We start from the raw sequence: 21,507 nt of genomic DNA on the forward strand, positions 1-21,507 counted from the left end.
TTGATTAACATACATTAAATGAATATATAGTAACAGTTGCTACTTGTACCTATCATATGCGAGGCACTGTGCTAGATACTTTACTTACATTCCTTTCCTTCCCAGTTTTATTGAGGCATAACTGACAAGAAAAAATTGTATGTATTTAAGCTGTACAATGTGAGGTTTTGATATATGTAGAAATTGTGAAATGATTACCACAAACAAACTAATTAATATCCTAATATCTGTCACCTCACATAGTTACCTTGTGTGTGGGGGGTGAGAATACTTTCTACTTTCAAGAATACAATGCAGTATTATTAACTATAGTCCTTACGTTGTACATTAGATCTTCAGAACTTACTCATTCTGCACACTGAAACTTCATATTCTTTGACCAACATCTCCCCATTTCCCTCTAGACCTCAGCTCCTGCCAACCCCCATTCTACTCTCTGTTTTTATGAGTTCAACTTTTTTAGATTCCACTGGTAAAGTGAGTTCATGCAGTATTTGTCTTTCTGTGACTGGCTTATTTCACCTAGTGTAATGTCTTCCAGGTCATACATGTTGTTATAAATGGCAGGATTCCCTTCTGTTTTAAAGCTGAATGATTTCCCTGTCTGTGTGTGTGTCTGTGTGTGTGTATCATAGTAACCACCTATCAATGAACACTTAGGTTGCTTCTACAGCTTGGCTACTGTGAATAGTGCTGCAGTGAACATAAGAGTGTAGATACATCTTCAAGATACTGATTTCATTTCCTTTAGATATATATCTGGAAGATACATATCTGGACTACATGGTAGTTCTATTTTTAGTGTTTTTAGGATTTACTTACATTCTTCCACTTAATGCTATAAGCAACCTAACTCCCATTTGACAGATTAGACAAGCTATGAAGGCTCATGGAAGTGAAGTAAAATGCTTACAGACCTTGTAGCTAGGTAATTGTGGGGCTGGCATTCCAAACCAGACTGTATAATGTGGAAGTCTTTGAGCTTTCAAGCATATCACACAGCCCCTCCTCTGGCTGAACTCCCATAAGCTCAGGCCTGAGTTGTCGGGTGGGGACTGCAGGAGGTGGCAGAGGACAGATGCCACACCCAGGCATTGACACTGGCAGCCCCTGCATTGTCACGGGTGGGCAGCGACTGGAGCAGTGTCTTTACTGGACACCTGTGACCAAACAGTCTTTGGGGTGTAAACAGTAACAGAAGATACCACCACGGAAAGCAAAAACAGGAGAAGAAGAAAATAGTGAGTGTCCTGTGCTCACCACGAGAAGTGCTTAGAGTTCATGGGAAACATGCTGAAAGCCCTTCCGAAGGAACTGGAGCACAGCCAGAGCTCCTGCAGAATTTGGCGGCAGGGTCAGAGAAATAACTGGGGAGTAGTTATTATAATCCTGTTATTACCCTATGGAGAACTAGGAAATGTGGGTGATAAGTCAATATTTACGTCGCACACTTTTTACCTCCCAAACTAGGTTATAATCTCCTTGAAAGTAATATCTATGCCCTTTCTTTCTTTCTTTCTTTCTTTCTTTCTTTCTTTCTTTCTTTCTTTCTTTCTTTCTTTCTTTCCTTCTTTCCTTCTTTCCTTCTTTCCTTCTTTCCTTCTTTCTTTCTTTCTTTCTTTCTTTCTTTCTTTCTTTCTTTCTTTTCTGAGACAGAGTCTCACTCTATTGTCCAGGCTGGAGTGCAATGGCACAATCTTGGCTCACCGCAACCTCCGCCTCCCGGATTCAAGCAATTCTCCTGCCTCAGCTTCCCAAGTAGCTGGGATTACAGGCATGCACCGCCATGCCCGGCTAATTTTTGTATTTTTAGTAGAGAGGGGTTTCACCATGTTGGTCAGGCTGGTCTTGAACGCCTGACCTCAGGTGATCCACCTGCCTTAGCCTCCCAAAGTGCTTGGATTACAGGTGTGAGCCACCACACCCTCGCATGCCTAATATTATTTCTGTGTCGGCCATGGTTCCTAGCACATTTCCCTATAATCCACTCTGTAACATCAGAAAACAGCCATCCTAAATTAGGTAGCTAATGTAAGAGGAGCCACACCTTGGAAGTTGTCCTAATGGCCTACCAAGTCAGTATTCATGGAGTCTAGGAAAAACAGAACTAGTGGTAAGGGTTTCTGTAGCCCTGTCCAGAGGACAGGACTCCTGGATGGGTCATCAAAGGTATTCTGATTGGTAAGGCACTGGGTTTTGAATAAGAGAGGATACATGAGGTTATCAGAGCTTGAGCACATTAATTTTTACTCAATTTCTTTGATTTTAATTCTATACTCAGGAAGAAAACATCTGATCTTTATTCAGTTTGTAAAATTGGATCCCCTACTTAGAAGGGAACATAGCTATAGCAGATGACATGAATCTCCTGGTCCTTTTAGCAGTTGGATTTTTCACTGTAAATTCATGAAGGATGTTCTTGTCATCCATCTGGTGTGACTGGTATGATAATGCAAATGAATAAAGTTTATGAACTTATAAAAACTGGGGCCAAGCGGGTTGCCTTATGTCTGTAATCTCAGCACTTTGGGAGGCTGAGGTGGGCAGATCTTTCGAGGCCAGGAGTTCAAGACCACCCTCGGCCAGCATGATGAAACCCTGTCTCTGCTAAAAATACAAAAATCAGTCAAGCATGATGGCGTGCACCTCCAATCCCAGCTACTCAGGAGGCTGAGGCAAGAGAATCACTTGAACCCAGGAGGCAGAGGCCGCAGTGAGCTGAGATCACACTACTGCACTCCAGCCTGGGCGACAGAGCAAGACTCTGTCTCAAACAAACAAAAAACAACTGGGATGTAGACTCTAATCTCCAAACTCACTAACTGCTAGTACTCTGGAGAGTCTTAAAAAGGCCAGTACACAGGAATATTGAGTAATCAAATACATTAATTGTAACATTCCCTTCATTTAAAAAATACATTTTAAGAGACAATGACAACAAAAACACACTGCTCATCAGAAACGGTTGCTTTGGGCTATTTCTTACTATAGTCTGTCCCATAACAATGTGAGGAATTTGAGATCAAGATTGCTATATACTAAAAAATATCTTTATGTAATTTAAACAATTTTGTGTGAAATAACTTTATGTGTTTGGAAAACTATAAAATGTTTCCTAGAAAAAAAATGCTATAGAGTTGTGACTCTAAAATGTACCAAATTACCTTTCCAGTGAACAGGTGAGTGTTATTGCTAAACATTAACAAAACTACTTGTTTTTTGCAGATGGAGTCTCATTCTGTCACCCAGGCTGGAGTGCAGTGGCACGATCATGGCTCACTGCAGCTTCGAACTCCTGGACTCAAGCAATCCCCCACCTCAGCCTCCTGAGTAGCTGGAACTACAGGTACACACCACCACACCCAACTAATTTTTTCTTTTCTTTTCTTTTCTTTTTTGGAGAGACAAGGTCTTGCTATGTTGCCCAAGCTGGTCTCAAGCACCTGAGCTCAACCAATCCTCCTGCCTTGACCTCCCAAAGTGCTGGGACCCCAGGCGTGAGCCACTGAACCTGGCCCAAAACTACTCTTCTCTGCTGAATGGCCCACAGAATTTAAATCCGGTGATGTTACCACTTAGGTTGTGAGGATCTGCCCATTTGAGAAAGTAAATCTCACTTATTGCTGAGGGGTTTGGTTTTCCCATATATTCCTTCAGCTGTTACAGATAGCCCAGGCCTCTTCCCTCCTTTGGAATTTTAGAAAGGTTCTTTGTTCTTTGTGAGCTTCACAACACCCTGACCTGGAACACAGGTATGCATGTGAGCTGTTATTCTGATTAAAAAGTCCTCAGGCCTTTACATTTTATCTAACCAAATGAGGATCAAGAAGGGAAGTGATTATTACAGGGACCTGATCTAGACTTCACAACAGAGGAGTCCTTAGCAGCTGCCAAGGACAAGCCATCTTTGGAGAAACAAGCTTGCTGGAAAGTCACTTTCCTCCCTCTAGCTGGAAGCACCCATCCCTGGCAGGTGTTATCATCTGGAGAGTGATACCAAGCTGACAGCAGCTGTTACAAAAGATGCTGAACAGAGATTCCAGGAGGAGGGCTGGGTCCAAGCATGAGTGCTTTTATGAAAATATGTGCAGAACAGTGGGATGTACCACAGAGCTGTAGCTGGGGTCGTTTTTACCCCTCACTGGGTGGATAATGGTATAGGGTGATTCTGCTCTCCTAATAGAAAAAAAAATGCAGACTGCTAGTCATGCAAAAGAATGGATGGGCCAGGTATGGTGGCTTATGTCTATAATCTCAGCACTTTGGGAGGCTCAGTCAGGCAGATTGCTTGAGCTCAGACGTTCAAGACCAGTCCAGGCAACATGTTGGAACCTTGTCTCTAAAAAATACAAAAATTATGACCGGGAGTGGTGGCTCACGCCTGTAATCCCAGCACTTTGGGAGGTCGAGGTGGGCAGATCACTTGAGGTCAGGAGTTTGAGACCAGCTGGGCCGACATGGTGAAACCCCATCTCTACTAAAAATACAAAAATTAGCCAGGTGTGGTGGTGGGCACCTGTAGTCCCAGCTACTCAGGAGGCTGAGGCAGAATTGCTTGAACCCCAGAGGTGGAGGTTGCAGTGAGCCGAGATCGTGCCACTGCATGGGCAACAGAGCAAGAATCTGTCCAAAAAAAAAAACACACACACACACACACACATGCACACACACACACATCTATATATATATACACACATATATAAATAAATAATACAAAAATTAGCTGGGTGTGGTGGGCTACTGTAGTCCCAGCTACTTGGGAGGCTGAGGTGAGAGGATCAGTTGAACCCCAGAGGCTGAGGCTGCAGTGAGCTGTGATCATGCCACTGCACTCTAGCCTAGGCAACAGAGGCAAGACCCCTGTCTAAAAAAAAGAAAGAAAGGAAGGAAGAAAGGAAAGAAGGAAGGAAAGGGGAGAGAGAGAGAGAAAGAGGAGAAGAGAAGAGAAGAGAAGAGAAGAGAAGAGAAGAGAAGAGAAGAGAAGAGAAGAGAATAAATGAATGATATAGACCTACAGACATAACTGTTGGTATTATCTGAGGTTCTCTTGCTTCCCTTTGATAAATCCTGAAGACCACTCATCTCGATGGTACCTTGGTTGGTATTCAGATGTTCTGAGATAGCTTCGTCTTTCAAAAGTCTGGAGTTCACTAGTCCTCCAGACAGTACAGCATGGTTGTTGAAAGCTTGGAATTCAGAGTGAGACAGACATGGGTTTGAATCCTGGCTCTACATCCCACCAGTCGTATCACCCAGGGTAGTTACTCAATTTCTTTGTGACTTAGGATACCTATCTGTGAAATATGGATAATAATAGGAGGTACTTTACAGAGCTATTATGAGAATAAAATGAGATGATGCAGACACAGAGCCCAGTCCAACATGCTTGTCATAAATGTTCATTATTCCAACTTTATTAAAAATGATAAGCATGTTTGTTAAACTCCCTCATGAGCTAAAACTTTGAAAAAGAATCAGGGTTTTGTTTTGTTTCGTTGAAGGTTGATTCTTTTAAGGAATGAGGGTCTGATGACCTTATTTTGTCGATCAAAGTTCTATGAACTTTGGTGCCATAAAGTTCAGAACCTACTCCAGTTCCAGCAAATTCTCTGGATGGTGATATCCACTAGGCAATTGGATGGCTAAGCCTGGACCTTGAAGCACACTGAGGTTAGAGATACAGATTTGGAAGCTTTCTCCCAGTGGAAAGAGTTGAAAGACCAGCTGCCAGATCCCATTCTGGATGAGACACCTGAGCTGCGTGCATTGATTTTTGGATAAGGTGGTCTAAGAACTCGTGTAGTTGAAATGTTGAATAATTTAGCATTCAAGGTGGTGGTAGGGGTTAAACATAACTCTTAGGTGACACACATAGATCACTGAATTAGGTGCTTATTCAAAGACAATGTCTAATCCAAGGCTGGCTTCATCACTCTGGTTGTCCTAATACTTATTTCCATGCTACCATATGTTCAGGGAATACAAATCAATTTTAATATCAAAAACATAAAATAAGCAAAAGCTACATTTTCTGCAGAAAAAAATGTTATATATTCTAAGCTACATAGTTATATCTTTATATTAACCCACTTCAGTAAACAAACACATAACAGAGCACCCACTGAATGCCAGACACTCTGATTTAGGTATTAGGGATGCAAAGAGTGAATGGCACTGCTATAGGCATTTTCAATTCACCGACTTAACTGAATCCTCACAACAACCCTAGGAGGTAGGTTCTAGGCCCTGCACCCTGCACTGCTCAGTCAGACTGCTTTTCAGCTAGGGTGAGAGGGAACGTCTCTCTCTTCAAAGAGCACAGTCTGGTGACAGAGGCAGAATACTTTAAGCTAAAAATTTTGTTTTCCAGCTAGATTTTCATGGCAGGTCTTCATTATAGCTGAGGGCTAATCAACTTCATTTACCAAGATATCCATTTTTTTTCTAAAGAGATTATTTCCTAGTTACATAGATTTTTAATTTAAACTTTGTTTTGAGTTCATTGTCGATTAACATGTAATTATAAGAAATAATATAGAGAGATCCCGTGTTTCCCCCAATGGTGGCATCTTATGAAACTATAGCACAGTATCACCACCAGGATATGGATACAGATACAAGATACTGATATCTCAATAAAGTCAAGATACAGAATATTTCCATCACCACATAGGCAACTCAGGTTGTCCTATTATAGACACACCCATTTACCTTCCCTAACACCTAACCCCTAATTAATTCCTAACGACAACCACTAATCTGTTTTTCATTCTATAATTTCATTTCAATAATGTTATATAAATGGAATCACACAGTATGTAACCTTTTAGATTTTTGTTTTCACTTAACACAGTTGCCTTTTATTATTCCCTGGAGATTCATCCAGGTTGTTGCATATATCAATACTTTGTTCCTTTTTATGGCTGAAAAGTATTCCTTAGTATGGATGTACCAGTTTACCCACTGAAAGATATTTGAGTTGTTTCCAGTTTTTGGCTATTACAAATAAAGCCCCTATGAACATTTGTGTAAAGATTTTGTGTGAACATAAGCTTTCATTTCTCTGAAATAAAAATGCTCAGGAGTAAAATTGCTGATTCATATAGGAATTACATTAAATCGTTTTTAAAGGAACTGTCAATCTGCTCTGCAGAATAACTACTCCTTTTTATACTGCCACTTGCAAATGCATGAGTGACCCACTTTCTCTCCATCATTACCAGCTCTTGGTGTTGTCATTGTTTTTATTTTAGCCATTTTAATATGCATATAGTGACCTCATTGTGGTTTTTATTTACATTTTCCTAATGACTAATGAGATTGAACATCTTTTCATGTGCTTATTTGTCATCCATATGTCCCCTTCAGTGAAATATCTGTTAATATATTTTACTTTTTTTTTTTTTTTTTTTTGAGATAGAGTCTCGCTGTCTCCCAGGCTGGAATGCAGTGGTATGATCTTGGCTCACAGTAACCTCTAACTCTCAGGTTCAAGTGATTCTTGTGTCTCAGCCTCCCAAGTAGCTGGAATTACAGGCATGTGCCACCAACCCGACTAATTTTTGTATTTTTAGCAGAGACAGGGTTTCCAGGGTGGTCTCAAACTGTCGGCCTCAAGAGATCTGCCCCGCTTGCCCTCCCAAAGTGCTGGGATTACAGGAGTGAGCCATTGCACCCAGCCATATTTTGCTCATTTCTTAATGGGAGTATTTGTGTTATCTTTTAAAAATCTGTTGAGTTTTGAGAATTCTTTATATATTCTAGACACATATCTTGTCAGATATGTGACTTGCAAATATTTTCTTGCAAGTTAACGTTTGTCTTTTCAAACTGGTGACAGGGTCTTTCACAGAGCAAAAGTTTTAAATGTTAATGAAGTCCAATTTAGCAATCTTTTTTAAAAAAAATTGCTGTCAAGAACTCTGTGCTTAGTCCTAAATCCCAAGGATTTTCTTTGTTTTTTTGTTTTACCTTTAAATCAATAATCCATTTTGAGTTAATTTTTGTATAATGTATGAGACTTAGGTCAAGATTTTTTTTATTTGCCTATGGATGTCCAGTGGCTCCAGCATCATTTGTTAAAAATTTGACCTTCTCTTTGCTGAGTTGCTTTTCTACCTTTGTCAAAAATCAGTTGGGCATATTTTGTGGGTATATGTCTAAGCTGTCTATTCTGTTCCATTGAGCTATGTGTCTATCACTCTGCCAATACTTCACAGTCTTGATTACTGGGTAAGATATTAACAAGACTGTCAGGTATTGACACAGTAGTATAAAATATATATTATATATTCAAGCTATATAATAATTCTTGAAATTAGGTAGACTGATTTTCCCACGTTGTTCTTTTCAAAATTGTGTTAGCTTTCTAGTTCTTTTGCTATTCCATAAAATTTTAGAAAATCTTTCAGCTGTCTATAAAACCTTGCTAGAATTTTGATAAGAATTATGTTAAACCTACAGATTAATTTGGTATCTTTACTATGTTGAGTCTTCTAATCCATGAATATAGAATGTCTCTCCTTTTTTTTTTTAGATCTTTGATTTCTTTCATCACCATTTTGTGGTTTCAACACACGTCTTTTGGATCTAGGACTAAGCGCAGAGTTCTTGACAGCAATTTTTTAGTGCAGTTGAAAATAATATTGTACTTTTAATTTTGGTATCTACATATTCATTCCTAGTACACAGAAACGCAATTGATTTTTATACGTTTATCTCATGTCTTGTGACCTTGATGAACTCACTTATGACTTCTAGGATTTTTTGATTACTGGGGATTTTCTACGTAGACAATAATGTCATCTGCAAATAGGAACAGTTTTGTTTATTCCTTTCTGATCTGTACACTTTTTATTTCCTTTTCTTGCCTAATTGCTCTGGCTAGAACTTTTAGCACAATGCTGAATAGGAGTGGTATAAGAAGACATCCTCGCCTTAGTCTTTTACTGTTAAGTAAATTAGTGCTCCTTCATCAAGTTGTTACATGTTCTTTATCAAGTTGAGGAAGTTCCCCTCTATCCAATTTTTCTAGGAGAGTTTTGTTTTGTGTTGTTGTTGTTTGCTTGTTTTATTGTCTTAAATAAGTGTTAAATTTTGTCAAAAGTGTTTTCTGTATTGGTTGATATAAATCTGATTTTTCTTCTTTAGCCTGTTAATACAGTGAATTACACTGATTTTCAAATATTGAAACAGGCTTGCCTCCCTGTAGTAAATTCCATTAGTCATGGTATATAATTATCTGTATGTATCACTGAATTCTATTTGGTAATTTGTAAAGATTTTTGCATTCATGTTCATGAAAGACACTGCTCTCTCTCTCTCTCTCTCTCTCTCTGTGTATGTGTGTGTGTGTGTGTGTGTGTGTGTGTGTGTCTGTCTCTCTTTGGTACTTAATATCAAGGTATTACCTTCATAAATGAATTGGAAAGTATTCTCTTGTATTCTATTTTCCAGAAAAGATTGTGTAGAATTATGTTAATTCTTTAAGTATTTGGTAGAATTCTCCAGTGAAATCATCCATGCCTGGAAATTTCTTTAGGGGAAATTTTAAAATTTAATTTTCTGAATATAGTTAAAGGGTTATTCAAATGATCGACTTCACATTGGGTAAATGAAGGTAGTTTGTGTTTTTCAACGAATGAGTCTGTTTTATCAAGTTGTCAAATTAATGTACATAGAGCTATTCATAATATTCCTTTATCCTTTTAATATCTGCAAGGTCTACGGTGACATCCCCTATTTCATTCCTGATATTGGTAATTTATGCTTCCTCTCTCTTTTTCCTAGCTACAGGTTTGTCAATGTTACTGATTTTTCAAAAAATCAGATTTTTGTTTCATTGAATTTCTTCATTGGTTTTCAATTTCATTTATTTCTGCCTCCATCTTTATAACAATTTTCTGCTTATTTTGAATTAAATTTGCTCTCTCCAGATTCTTGAAGTGGAAGCTTAGATTACTGACTTGAGACTTTTCTCTTTTCTGATGTAACCATTTGGTGCTAAAAATTTCTTTCTCAGCATCATTTAGCTGAGTCCCCAAATTTCACTTTGTTGTACTTTCATTTTCATTCAGTCCAAGATATTTTTTGAATTTCCCTTGAGGCTTTCCTTTTTAACCCATGAATTATTTATGAGTCTGGTTTTAATTTCCTAGTGTTGGAGATCTTCCTGGTATCTTTCTATTATTGATTTCTAGTTTTATTCCATTGTGGCTAGAAAACACGCCCTGTATGATTTCAATTCTTTTATGTTTTTTGAATTTTGTTTTATGCTTCAAGATATTGTTTATCTTGGTGAACATTCATGGGCACTTGAACTCTTGAACTAAATATGTATTCTGATGTTGCTCAGTGGAGTGTTCTTATTGTAGAAGATCCACTTGGTTGATTATGTTACTGACTTTTTCTATATACTTGACAATTTTCATTCTCATTGTTCTACCAATTGTTGAGAGAGAGGTGCTAAAGTCTCTCACTGCAATTGTGGATTTCTGTCTATCTTTTCAGTTCTAACAGTTTTGCTCCACATATATCACAGCTCTGTTGCTTGGGGCATACACATTTAGGACACTCTCCTTGAGTGGGGTTCCAACCCTTACTAGGCTGCCTTCCTGACTTCCCTCCTGAGGCCTCAGCCCCAACTGGGCTGCCTTCCTGCTCTGCTCAGGCTTGCCTACTGGGTTTGTGACTGAGAGGGAGCGAGGGAGGGAGGGAAGGAGGGAGGGAGGAAGGAAGGTGGGNTGTGTATAACGTTTAATTTGGTACATGTCTTTATACCAGTTCAACATGCTCGTATAGGTTTTTATTGAAAAAGAAATCATGGAGGGGCAGTTGCAATAAAATGAGGTGGTATTGGAAAGTAACCAAATCTAAAGAAAAGTCCAGGCCATAGAAAGGCAAATTTTCATTTCTTTTCTCACATGCCATCTTCTATGAAATACCTTCCTAACAAACAGGACAGTTGCTATATACTTAAAAATTAGCACTGACGTTTTATCACTAAATAAAGCTTAGTCACTCACAGTGTATTTCACTTGTTCAACAACTTTTGGCACCTGGTAAGTGCTTGACATTAATAGAACCTAATGCCTTATAAGTTGATATTTAAACTCGCAAATGTTTAAAGGATAATAGTTTATTTTTCCTTAGAGCTGAGCATTAATTTTTTCCTGAAACAATGACTGTAAGTGTGTAGCTATTTACTGAACCAGTGAGTCATGGGTATAATCAAATAATGCATTTATTCTCTTTTTCCCTATACTAGGTCCGATCGCCTTTATGAGGTTACTTCTTATCCTGCCACTTCATGCAAAATCTCCAACAAATAATAAAGAGTTCTCTAGGCACTTTAGTTTAAAACATAACTTCATGTCAGCAATCAATACATCTGTTCCAGTGTGATAATCATAGACTCCCAACATCGTTTAACTTATTAAAACTCCTTCCTGCCTTCCCCCAAAGACTGCAGTGGGTAACGAGACACGGCTGGCTTCTCTATTCCCCAACCTAGGGCTTCTCCTCCTCCTCATCTGCCTCTGCCTCCTCCAGGTCTAAAGGGGAAAGAGAAAGGAAGACACACTAGGAGCAGGGACAATGGTCTGCCTGGCACCTTTCTGGCAGTGATGTCTCTCACCAGGTCAGATGTTTACAATTGTCTCTCTCTTAGATGCTGAATTAGGTTCTCCAGCATCACTGGGGTGTCTCGCTTGCAGTTCCCTCTGCCTGGGTGAATGGACCTTCCTGCTGGTAACTTATATTCCCCTCTCCACAGTAGGAATCCTGGGTCTTCTGACTCTTCCAGGCAGCCCTCTTGAGTGGGATCAAGGAGAACCCCAAGCTAGCTCCGGCCCTTGGCTCACATTTGGGCATTGGGAAACACATACTTTGACCAATCATTGCTGAGTGGAGTGATTTCTCAAACACAGCCTTCTTCTTATTTAGCTGCCTGGCCAGCAAGTTCTGGTCAGAGCCATTGAGTCTTTAGATTTATCATATACCAGCCTGGCATGCTCCCTAAATTGTGTGGGACACAAACAAGATACCTAAGCAATCTCCCTGAAGCTGACCTCCCTTAAGGCTGGGGTCAGGAGAAGGCATTCTGTCTCCTCTACTACGAGGGGTGGTAGAATTCACAGCAGAGCTAGCTTCAAAGAAGGCTTCTCTCTAATCTCTAACTTCTTGTTCTTTCCAACTGTGACTTTAGAAATAGGGAAGGGGGCCATGGGTTGAAGCACCAGTATCTCACTTTGAAATGTGGAGGCAATGGCCCCAGTGTCCTAGGCCCTCAACTGAAGGCAAATCTGAAATGTTCTATTTTAACACATCCTGTTGAATGGTTCTTTCATCAGCTGCCAAATTCATTCATGGTAAAGCCTCCAAAATTTTTTCTGCCACATTACAAAAAAAAAAAATGGAACATCTTATCATAAAACATTGTCTATTCAACTCATCTTATCATAAAACATTGTCTATTCAACTGTTTTGAATATAGATTTACATCCAATTCTAACTCAAAATTTGTGAACTTATATTCATATCTGAGAGGATGCCAGTGGTATCAAAATATCCATGCTCACCCACACCCTTGCCCTTAATGAGAGTTCCTCATAGGATTTTATGTTTCTCTCCAACTGAATTAAATAGAAGAAAACACAAGACCAGCATTGTTGAGGTTTCCAGAGAACACCGCCCCTTGGCAGGCTGCCTGCTGGGAGGTCAGGCACAACCCAAGTCCTTCTCTTAGCAGCATCTCTGGGGAGAGAAAGCAGTCATCAGAGACTTGTTTGAGGCTGGGGTTCAAATCTACTGATTTTTCATTTTCTTGTCCTCAGATGACCACTCAGGAGTTTTCCTTTTTTTAACTGCTTTTTTCTACCTGCTTTCTTGGTCTTGAGAGGCTTACTGAGACATTGCCAATGTAAGTCCATACTATTTTTCTAAGAGACGGGGTCTTGTTCTGTCACCCAGGCTGGACTGCAGTGGTGCAATCATAGGTCACTGAAACCTCAAACTCCTAGGCTCAAGCAATCTTCCTGCCTCAGCCTCCTGAGTAGCGAGGACTATAGGTGCACATCACATTACCATGCCTGGCTAATTTTAAAAATATTTTTGTAGAGACAAGGCCTTACTATGTTGCCCAGGTTGGTCTTGAATTCCTGGACTCAAGCAATCCTCCCACCTCAGCCTCCCAAAATGGTGGGATTATAAGCTGTGTGAGCCACTGTACCTGGCCATAAGTCTATCTTATACAGACACGTATATTTATTCAGAGCCAGGTGGTAATGGTTTTCTAAAGTCCTGTGATAAACACAAGAAACAATCTAAAACATTGAGTCATTTATTTGAAAGCAGCATAATTTTAGTGTTGAGTTGCCCAAGACACAGTTGCTTTCAGTCTTTCTTCAGAGAATCCCAAAAGCTCCTAGAATATATAAGTAGGGGCGTTTGTCACCCCTACTTATTCTCACAGTTGAAGTTCAAGTTCATTTCTATCATTGAACAGGGGACAAGATTCAGAGAAGCAGCCAAATTCCAAATGATTTGGCGTGAAAAAATCTCAGCCTGAATGTAATCAGAGGCCTAGAGTTTTCAATCTCTCTAAGTTTTGTAGACAATTTACATAATTACATTGGCACACACATTTTTCCATTTCAATAAAAAAGCCTCCAAGATCTTTATGTTCATGGACAAATCTTTAATATTGTAAAAAAATATACAATAAGCCAATATAAACTCAAAAATTCCAACTAGGGGCATGATTCCCTGATTTTTCTTTTCAGAGCCAGTAAGAATACACTTCAGATAGAGAAAAAAGGAGGAGATTTCCTTTGCCAATTCCCTTCCTCCACTCAAACATACATTACACTCAGACACAAGAAGCTTTATTAGCCAAGTCTCCCCCATTTTGCTTTGATATTTTGAGCCCAATTAAATATGACGGATCACAGCTCTCAGTACATGTTTGTGGGCAGATTTTTGCTTGCACACATAGTACAAACGTCTTTGATCAAGACCAGCTGAGAACACTGGCCTAAGTAGGTAGACTTGGCAGAATTCTCAACCTTGGCTATTTCTATCAAGACGAAGGGGTTCATACTACTTTTTAGAAGTCTTTTTTCCTCATGGAACTAATTAAATATAAGTCTGTATAACAGAAGTAAAGTTAAAACAACTATAATAATTTCTGTTTCTCTTTGATTACAGCAAAATGGACTGAACACAAAGTAGTTTATAAGTTCTATGCTTACGATCACAGACACGAGCCACAAACCATGAATGCCAAAGTAAACACAGACCAAGCTGAGTGTCAGAGTCAAAATGTACATCAAATTTAATGATACATATTTAATGACAAGCATACTCACAGTAATTGCTCAAGTAGATGGGAGGAAGTGCCAAAGACATATTTCATCAGCCTCACAAATCAGCTGGTCCAGATGGCCCCCCATCTTCTTCAATCCTACTCCAGCGCCCAGAGGACAAAGTCCCTGGACTGGTAGTGAAGGCCAGAGGACCACACATACTCATTTACTCTCTCCATTCCCTCCACAGGCCAGAAGCATAGGCTGGGATGGTGGAGTCAAAAAAAGATCTCCTTGCACAATTCCTGCTCAGAGGCTCGGATAACGTATGAAGAGCTACCAGATGTGTGTCTCTTCACCAACATAACTCTAGCACAAAGTACTGAGTCAGGGACAATTTGTTCAAAGGATGACCCCTGGGAAGACGGGTGTTTGTGCTGGGAGATGAGGAGGAAGATTGGCATAGCAATGTGAAAGTGTTAGAAATTCACCTCCTAGTGCACATGAGTTAATTGGTTTGCTTTCCTAACATCTAGTACCCAAGGAAATTGGAGTTTTAAAGACTAAAAAGATATTGGATTCCTACAGAAAGAGGGAAAATATATGAGAAAAGCATCCCCTCAAAACCCTACTTCTTCATTTAACACTTGTTTGGGGGTTTTAAAAAAAACTTTTAGGATCAGCGGTACATGTGCAGGTTTGCTATATAGGTAAATTTGTGTCATGGGGGTTTGTTGTACAGATCATTTTGCCACCCAGGTACTAAGCCTCATACCAAATAGTTAATTTTTCTTATTCTCCCCTCCTGCCATCCTCCACCCTTAAGTAGGCCCCAGTGTCTGTTGTTCCCCTCTTTGTGTCCATGTGTTCTCATCATTTAGCTCCCACTTATAAGTGAGAACATGCAGTATTTGGTTTCTTGCCCCTACATTTTTTTGCCAAAGATTATATCCTCCAGTTGTATCCATGTTCCTACAAAGAACATGATCTAGTTCTTTTTTATGGCTGCATAATATTCCATGATATATACGTACCATACTGTCTTTATCCAGTCTACTGTTGATGGGAATTTAGGTTGATTCCATGTCTTTGCTATTGTAAATAATGCTGCAATGAACATACATATGCATGTATTTTTATGGTTAGAATGATTTATATTCCTTGGGTATACACCCAGTGGTTGGATTGCTAGGTTGAATGGTAGTTTTGCTTTTAGGTCTTTGAGGAATTGCCACACTGCCTTCCACAATGGTTAAACTAATTTACACTCCCACCAACAGTGTATAAACATTACCTTTTCTCCACAACCTGGCCAGCATCTGTTATTTTTTGACTTTTTATTAATAGCCATTCTGACTGGTGTGAGATGGTACCTCATTATGGTTTTGGTTTGCATTTCTCTAATGATCAGTGATGCTGAGCTTTTTTTCATATGCTTATGGCATACAAAAAGAAAACATATATGTTTTCTTTTGAAATTTACTTAACACTTGTATCAAAGACAGGGCCCTATTCCCTCTCCCCTCCTTTCAGAACCCTTTCCTCCTGTCTCATCTCCTGTTCTAATCCATCCACAGTTAGGTGAGCCAACAGTGGGGATAAGATACCTGCAAAGGTCTGATTTGTGGTTCCACTCCTAAGGGAAAGTCCAGGTTGTTTTCAAGATTGTGTTTTGTTTTGATTGGGAGGGAGTGGGGCATAATAATGTTTTTAGCCTGCTTAGAATCTTTGCTTTGTACAAACTACACCCAAGAGGAATTTTGGGATGCATTCCAAAATAGGAATACATAAAACTTTCTGTCCAACTAAAATCATTCAGGAAAATGAGAGAACTTTCAACCTGTGTTACAAATGACTGACTGAGGTTTCTTTCCTGAAAGCAAACAACAGTAACACTTCTACCAACTACATTGATAATCCGGTCTGTTCAACTGACAGTATAAATTAAGATCAAGTAACACCTCTTCCTAACTGTTTTTGAATGTTTTATAATTGTCATGAATAGTCATCTCTTTGTAAATTACACAGGGCAAATGTTGATCTAATCAAAGGGGGTAATTTCATTAACAGACTGAATTTGTGAAACCTTCTTATGAACAGAAAAACCTCTTACTTGAATAACAGAAATAATGGTACCAAAATGGCCTTCCTGAAAAAATGAAGATATTGCATGCAATATGTTATTTTTATACAAAGAAGGTGTTAGGATAATTATCCTGAGTTTCCAGACTATGAAGGATTAAAGATAACTCACAAAAGTACCGTAGAACAGCACACATTATTAAAACGACAATAACAAACTGTATAATAAAAGTTTGTTTTATCATGACAATTATGACATGGTTTTCATAGAGAAAACCAATTAAAGACAGCTGTGTCTTAGGTATATTTTGGAAGGCAGGCCCATGATACGTAGTTACAGTAGAAAGCCTTCACTCTGCCACTGATTACCTCCCCCCCCGACACACGCACATTTTGTGAGGAGCATTTCTTATATGGGATCAAAACACAAAGCCATATTTGCTAATAGGTCTATACCAACTTCCATGGCAATGCTGGTGTTAGGAGGCAGAAATGGTACTGCCTTATATCAATGAGTACCATGCTTTTGCGCTGTGTTTAAAAGCCTTGGGTGGTGGTGGGGCTCTAACCTGCAATGGAAGGTAGCATGGTGCAGTAGAAAAAATACTTTTTGAAATCAGAATTCATGAAATCCTGATTCATGGCCCCACTTTTTATACAGACCAGAGCTACGACTCTGGAAAAAACAGTTAATGCCTCTGTGATTTGGTCTGTGTGTCTATGTGTGTGTATGTGTGTGTGTGTGTTCGAGAAAACAAAACAAAACAACTCACCAATTCCAGACATTGCCTGTGTCCATAGGCAGCAGCATAATGTATGCTATTGTAACCTTCCTTGTCCCGGATAGACGGATTTGCATCATTTTGAAGCAGAAACTCTAGACATCTGTAAGTATAAAAATGAAGTGTTACTTTAGAAAACATCTCTGGACTGAAAAAGATAGTTTACGTAAATCGTCCTGTGATGAATGTTCCATGAAGTATTTTATGAGTTTGTTTCTTTAAAAACCCTACAGCATTGAAGTTTTATGTATTGAAAATTGTGTGTGTCTATGTTTTCTGTAGCTATCTTTATTTGAGCTTAATATAGCCATTCTAGAATTCAGGAAAAGCTTTAGGAAAAAGAGGGTAATTACGATTTTTTTCTCTCATCTTCAGGTAAGAACATCGGTTATCAAGATTACTGAATAGTAAGTTTTGGAGCTCCACATTCAACAAAGTCTCAATAAAGAAGTGATCAGTAACAGGGCAAGTAACAGTGCAACCTCAGTAGGGAGGGGTTTACTCTTAACCTCACCATAAAATCAAAGGTTAGAAAATGAAAGTTAAAAAGAGTAAGAAAAAAAAAAAAGAATAGCCTAAACAATAAAAGATTAAAGGAATGGGTAATCATTTTAAAGAACAAAGAATTAACTTCATAACCACGTATGAATAAACAGGCTTAAATTTCACCATTAGAAATATAGACCTGGAAAAAAAAAAAAAGTTTAAAGCCCTTTCAGGCAGAGTTGTAATTTTTCGGAAAAAGCCACAGTCTTTGGAAAGCTTAGAGGAAGGAGCATGGCTCCACCTTCACTGAAGAGCCCAAAACTCTAGTTCACAAGTACCCAGGGATGTAATAAGTTCTGTTCAGGGCCTACTGCAAACGGTCCAGTCCTGCTGGGAAAGAGGGAGTCGCTAGTCAGGAAGCGCTGCTTCACAGCGTCAGCATTATCCTTGTGACAACGGGACAAACATGTCCTTTACAAGACCAAGCTGACTCAATTTCATACTCAAATCAAAATGTTAAGATGCTAAATATCAACCCATACATTAAATAAGACCTTCCAATAGAAAATTTCTACAGTTTACCCAAAAACTTTTAAATGGCATTTACCTATCTTTTGGTATAACCCAAAAGGAAAAAAGTCAATTACACACAGGGACAATTAAAACAGATACTTCAATTTCTAGAAAAACGGATGAAAGCCATACATGTTAAAAAAAACCAAATACCCACATGTCAATAATAAATCAAACTATTCTTAGAGTCTTGCTATTATTCCCTCTTCGGTCATTTGCACCTTATAAGGAAGGAAGTTCTTTTTCATTTTGTTAATTAAATGCCCATGGAAAGGATCCCAGGTATGACTCACTGTAAATTGAATTTAGCTCTTTAAATGAAATCACTCAATAGGAATAATATGCTAGTGGACACACAATTCCCAATTTCTGAATGGATTATATCCCAAAAATTAGTTGATAAATTGAATTTGTAACATAGTTGAACTATATATACTGCCAATAGTATTATTATAATAAAAGTAATGTAGAACTTGGATATTCTCCACATTGTTTGTAAGGAAAACATGAATTCCGTGTTTTAGCTGGGAATGCTTATTTTTTTTCTCTTCCCAGGGCCTAGTAATTTGGCAATTATGATGCAAAGCCAACAGATGCACATGAGGTCAGAGGCGTATCTGGATACAGGGAGTGGCCTCCCTTTGCACAGAAGAACTCTCAGGCAGCTGGTTCCTCCTGCCCTCTGCCTTTCTTGTCCCCTCCCTCTCCATCAGCTTGTCTGGCTAGGGCAAGCTTGCAATTCACTGGAAAAGGGGGCATTTGCTGCAGTGGCTTAAGATGCGACAGCCTTTTAGTATTGTTATTTTAAATTTGGGGATATCAAAGCAAAACTCTGATCATTCTACTTTATTAGCTGCTGCATTTCCTGTCCCCACCTCAATTACCATCAAAGTTAGGTCCCACAACCTGCATTGGAGCCACATTCTCTAACTATACCTTTCCACAACAGTCTGGGCATGGGAGGAGCATAGTGTAGGGTGGGAAGACCCTGGAGTAGACACAGGCATTCAGGCCACAGAAAAACTGGGTCATCTGACAATGAAAGAATAAATAAGTTAACAACAATGTGCCTGCAGACTCATAGAGCACCATATCCACTGGATTCCACAGGGTTGAGGCACAAGGTGTGGGTACCAATTCGTTTGTTTGTTCATTTACTCAACAGCTATTGAATATTGACTATGTGCTAGGTACTGCACTGAGCACTGTAAGCTTCTCACTGTGACCTGTGGTGCGGAAAGGACTCTCAGAGGATGAAGCCGGAAGTTCCTGTGCATCTACAGCCCTGAGTGATGGCAGGCACTCCCACCCCTGCCACAGCAAAGAGCTATGTCTCTGTTAGAAGCCAGGGAGAGGCAGGTGGGATGAGGGGCCCAGGAGCAGCCTTTTGCAGGAGCAGGAGGCTCTTCCTAAATTGATGTGGGTGTGGGCTGGGGGTGAGGGGAAAGCACAAATGGCTATTTCACACCAAAGTATTAAGACCTTTTAAAATAGAATCTGCTAAATAGATATCCCCAGGTCATAAGAGCAGAACCTAAGGCTCTGAGAGGAGGCTTCATCTGTCTTCACTGGTACATGATGCATCGCAGTCAGAAATGATATTTAGGACACCAGGTCCTAAAAACCGCTGACCAATCACAGTGGTTGCTGAAGCAAAGCTCACAATTTTAGAAAGTTCCCTGTGTGAAAACAGTAGAATTGAAGGCTGTATTAAAAGAATAGCTTCTTTCCCATTAAAGGCAAACCCATATCACTTCCTCAAGATTCCAAGTGAAACCCCAAAATACTAAGGCAGGCAACGTGGCAACTCAGAGAAGCAGAAGAAGCGTCAGAAATGGCACCTTGTTCTTAAGCTGAGAAGAAACTTACAGTGTGGCTTCCTTTTCCTTCAGCTCCCTGGCTCTTTCAAGTTCTTCTGAATTTTCATGGGCATTTCCTAAGATAGTCTTACTTCTCAGCATAAAAGGAAAAAAATGCAATTAATTTTTTTAAATGGCAAAGCTGTTAATGGTTTTGGTGCAATTTATATCTTAATGATTTTTACCCCAACCCAGAAGAAATAAGCACCACTGATTTTCACTGAAGATATACATGGTTCTCTCCAAAGCCATCCCGTAAATCTATTCTCTCCCAAGGATCCAACTGAGAATATGATTTCTTAAAACTTCCACTTAAGTATCAGCAATTAAGTTAACAATCAAGTTGCCCACCTTTCTACAAACATTCTAAACTTCCCAAGTAAAGAAGTTGTGTCTTAGCTGAAACTTCTCTGACTCCCACCACATTCCCCACTGCCTCCTTACCAGCTCAGCATCTCATTTGTCCAGAAATGGGGTCCTATTCACCCTTCATCTGCCAGAACAATTATTCACCATCCAAAATTCCTTTTCCAGCTCTTAACAGAGGAAGCGTATTGTTTCCCCACCCTTTTCACCACTCCCAATCTATTCCAAGTGAATTGTCTGGAGCTTGGCACATAGTAGATGCTCAATAAATGTTTGTTAAGCAATGTTTGTTAATAACCTGTACGCCTAAGGGATCAGAATGCTACATCTGATATTATTATTTCTATTTATTATATAACTATGAAGAGGAAACAAGCAATATTTTTCAAATTACAGATCATAAGCCATTACTGAATTGTGAAATCAACTTAGTGGGTTGTAGTCAGCAATATTTTTTATCTAATGAAATAGAGAATATGTCAGAATGCATCACATATGGTAAAAGTAAATATGATTTTATGAAAACTTTATTTACACTTTACATACTAAATAAACTATATATATATGTGAATGTGCATATTGGGTCATGACTGTAACATGGTATTTCTCACTGTGGGTCGCCATCTAAAAGCCATTGCTCCACAAGAAAAGCAATTAGCACTGACCCAGAATCAATTCCACAGCACAAGGCAGCAAATAATTCAATAGTTCTTCAAACAGGGTCACCAAAAAGTATTCCTATGAAGGAGGCCCTTCCTTAAGCTTCCAAGAACAATTTCATCAACTGTGGGCATCTCTCCCACCTTCTTCCCTTGAACTGGTTCACTTATTTCTGTTTTCCATTCCTACCCACCTAGAATCCAAACATGCCCTGAGCAACCAACTTCCTCTCCTCTAGCTCCTGAAAGAGCATTCATGCCCAGGTTTGGAGCAATGGTGCCTAGTTTACATGTATTGACGCTGAATTTAAAGGCTGTTGGGATTAGGCATGGGTGGATGTTTTTGACATATGACATATATATTAGCAAATGTAAGTTTTATAGCAAATGAAGCATT

The 21,507-nt window shown here is 39.2% G+C and overlaps 1 protein-coding gene across 2 annotated transcripts in view; it reads right to left on the minus strand.

Annotated features, from left to right (window-relative positions):
- ANKRD44 (ankyrin repeat domain 44) overlaps positions 1–21,507 on the minus strand; it is a 207,021-nt gene that overhangs the window by 75,699 nt on the left and 109,815 nt on the right. For both annotated transcript variants that reach the window (XM_017869304.1, XM_017869305.1), the window contains exons 14-15: positions 20,096–20,176; positions 17,159–17,270 (exon numbers count right to left, since the gene is read on the minus strand). In XM_017869304.1, the coding sequence (XP_017724793.1) occupies positions 17,159–17,270; positions 20,096–20,176 (193 nt within the window). The remainder of the gene's footprint in view (positions 1–17,158; positions 17,271–20,095; positions 20,177–21,507) is intronic.

Source organism: Rhinopithecus bieti, unplaced genomic scaffold (assembly GCF_001698545.2).
Source record: "Rhinopithecus bieti isolate Rb0 unplaced genomic scaffold, ASM169854v2 scaffold_2572, whole genome shotgun sequence".
NCBI classification, from domain to species: domain Eukaryota; kingdom Metazoa; phylum Chordata; class Mammalia; order Primates; family Cercopithecidae; genus Rhinopithecus; species Rhinopithecus bieti.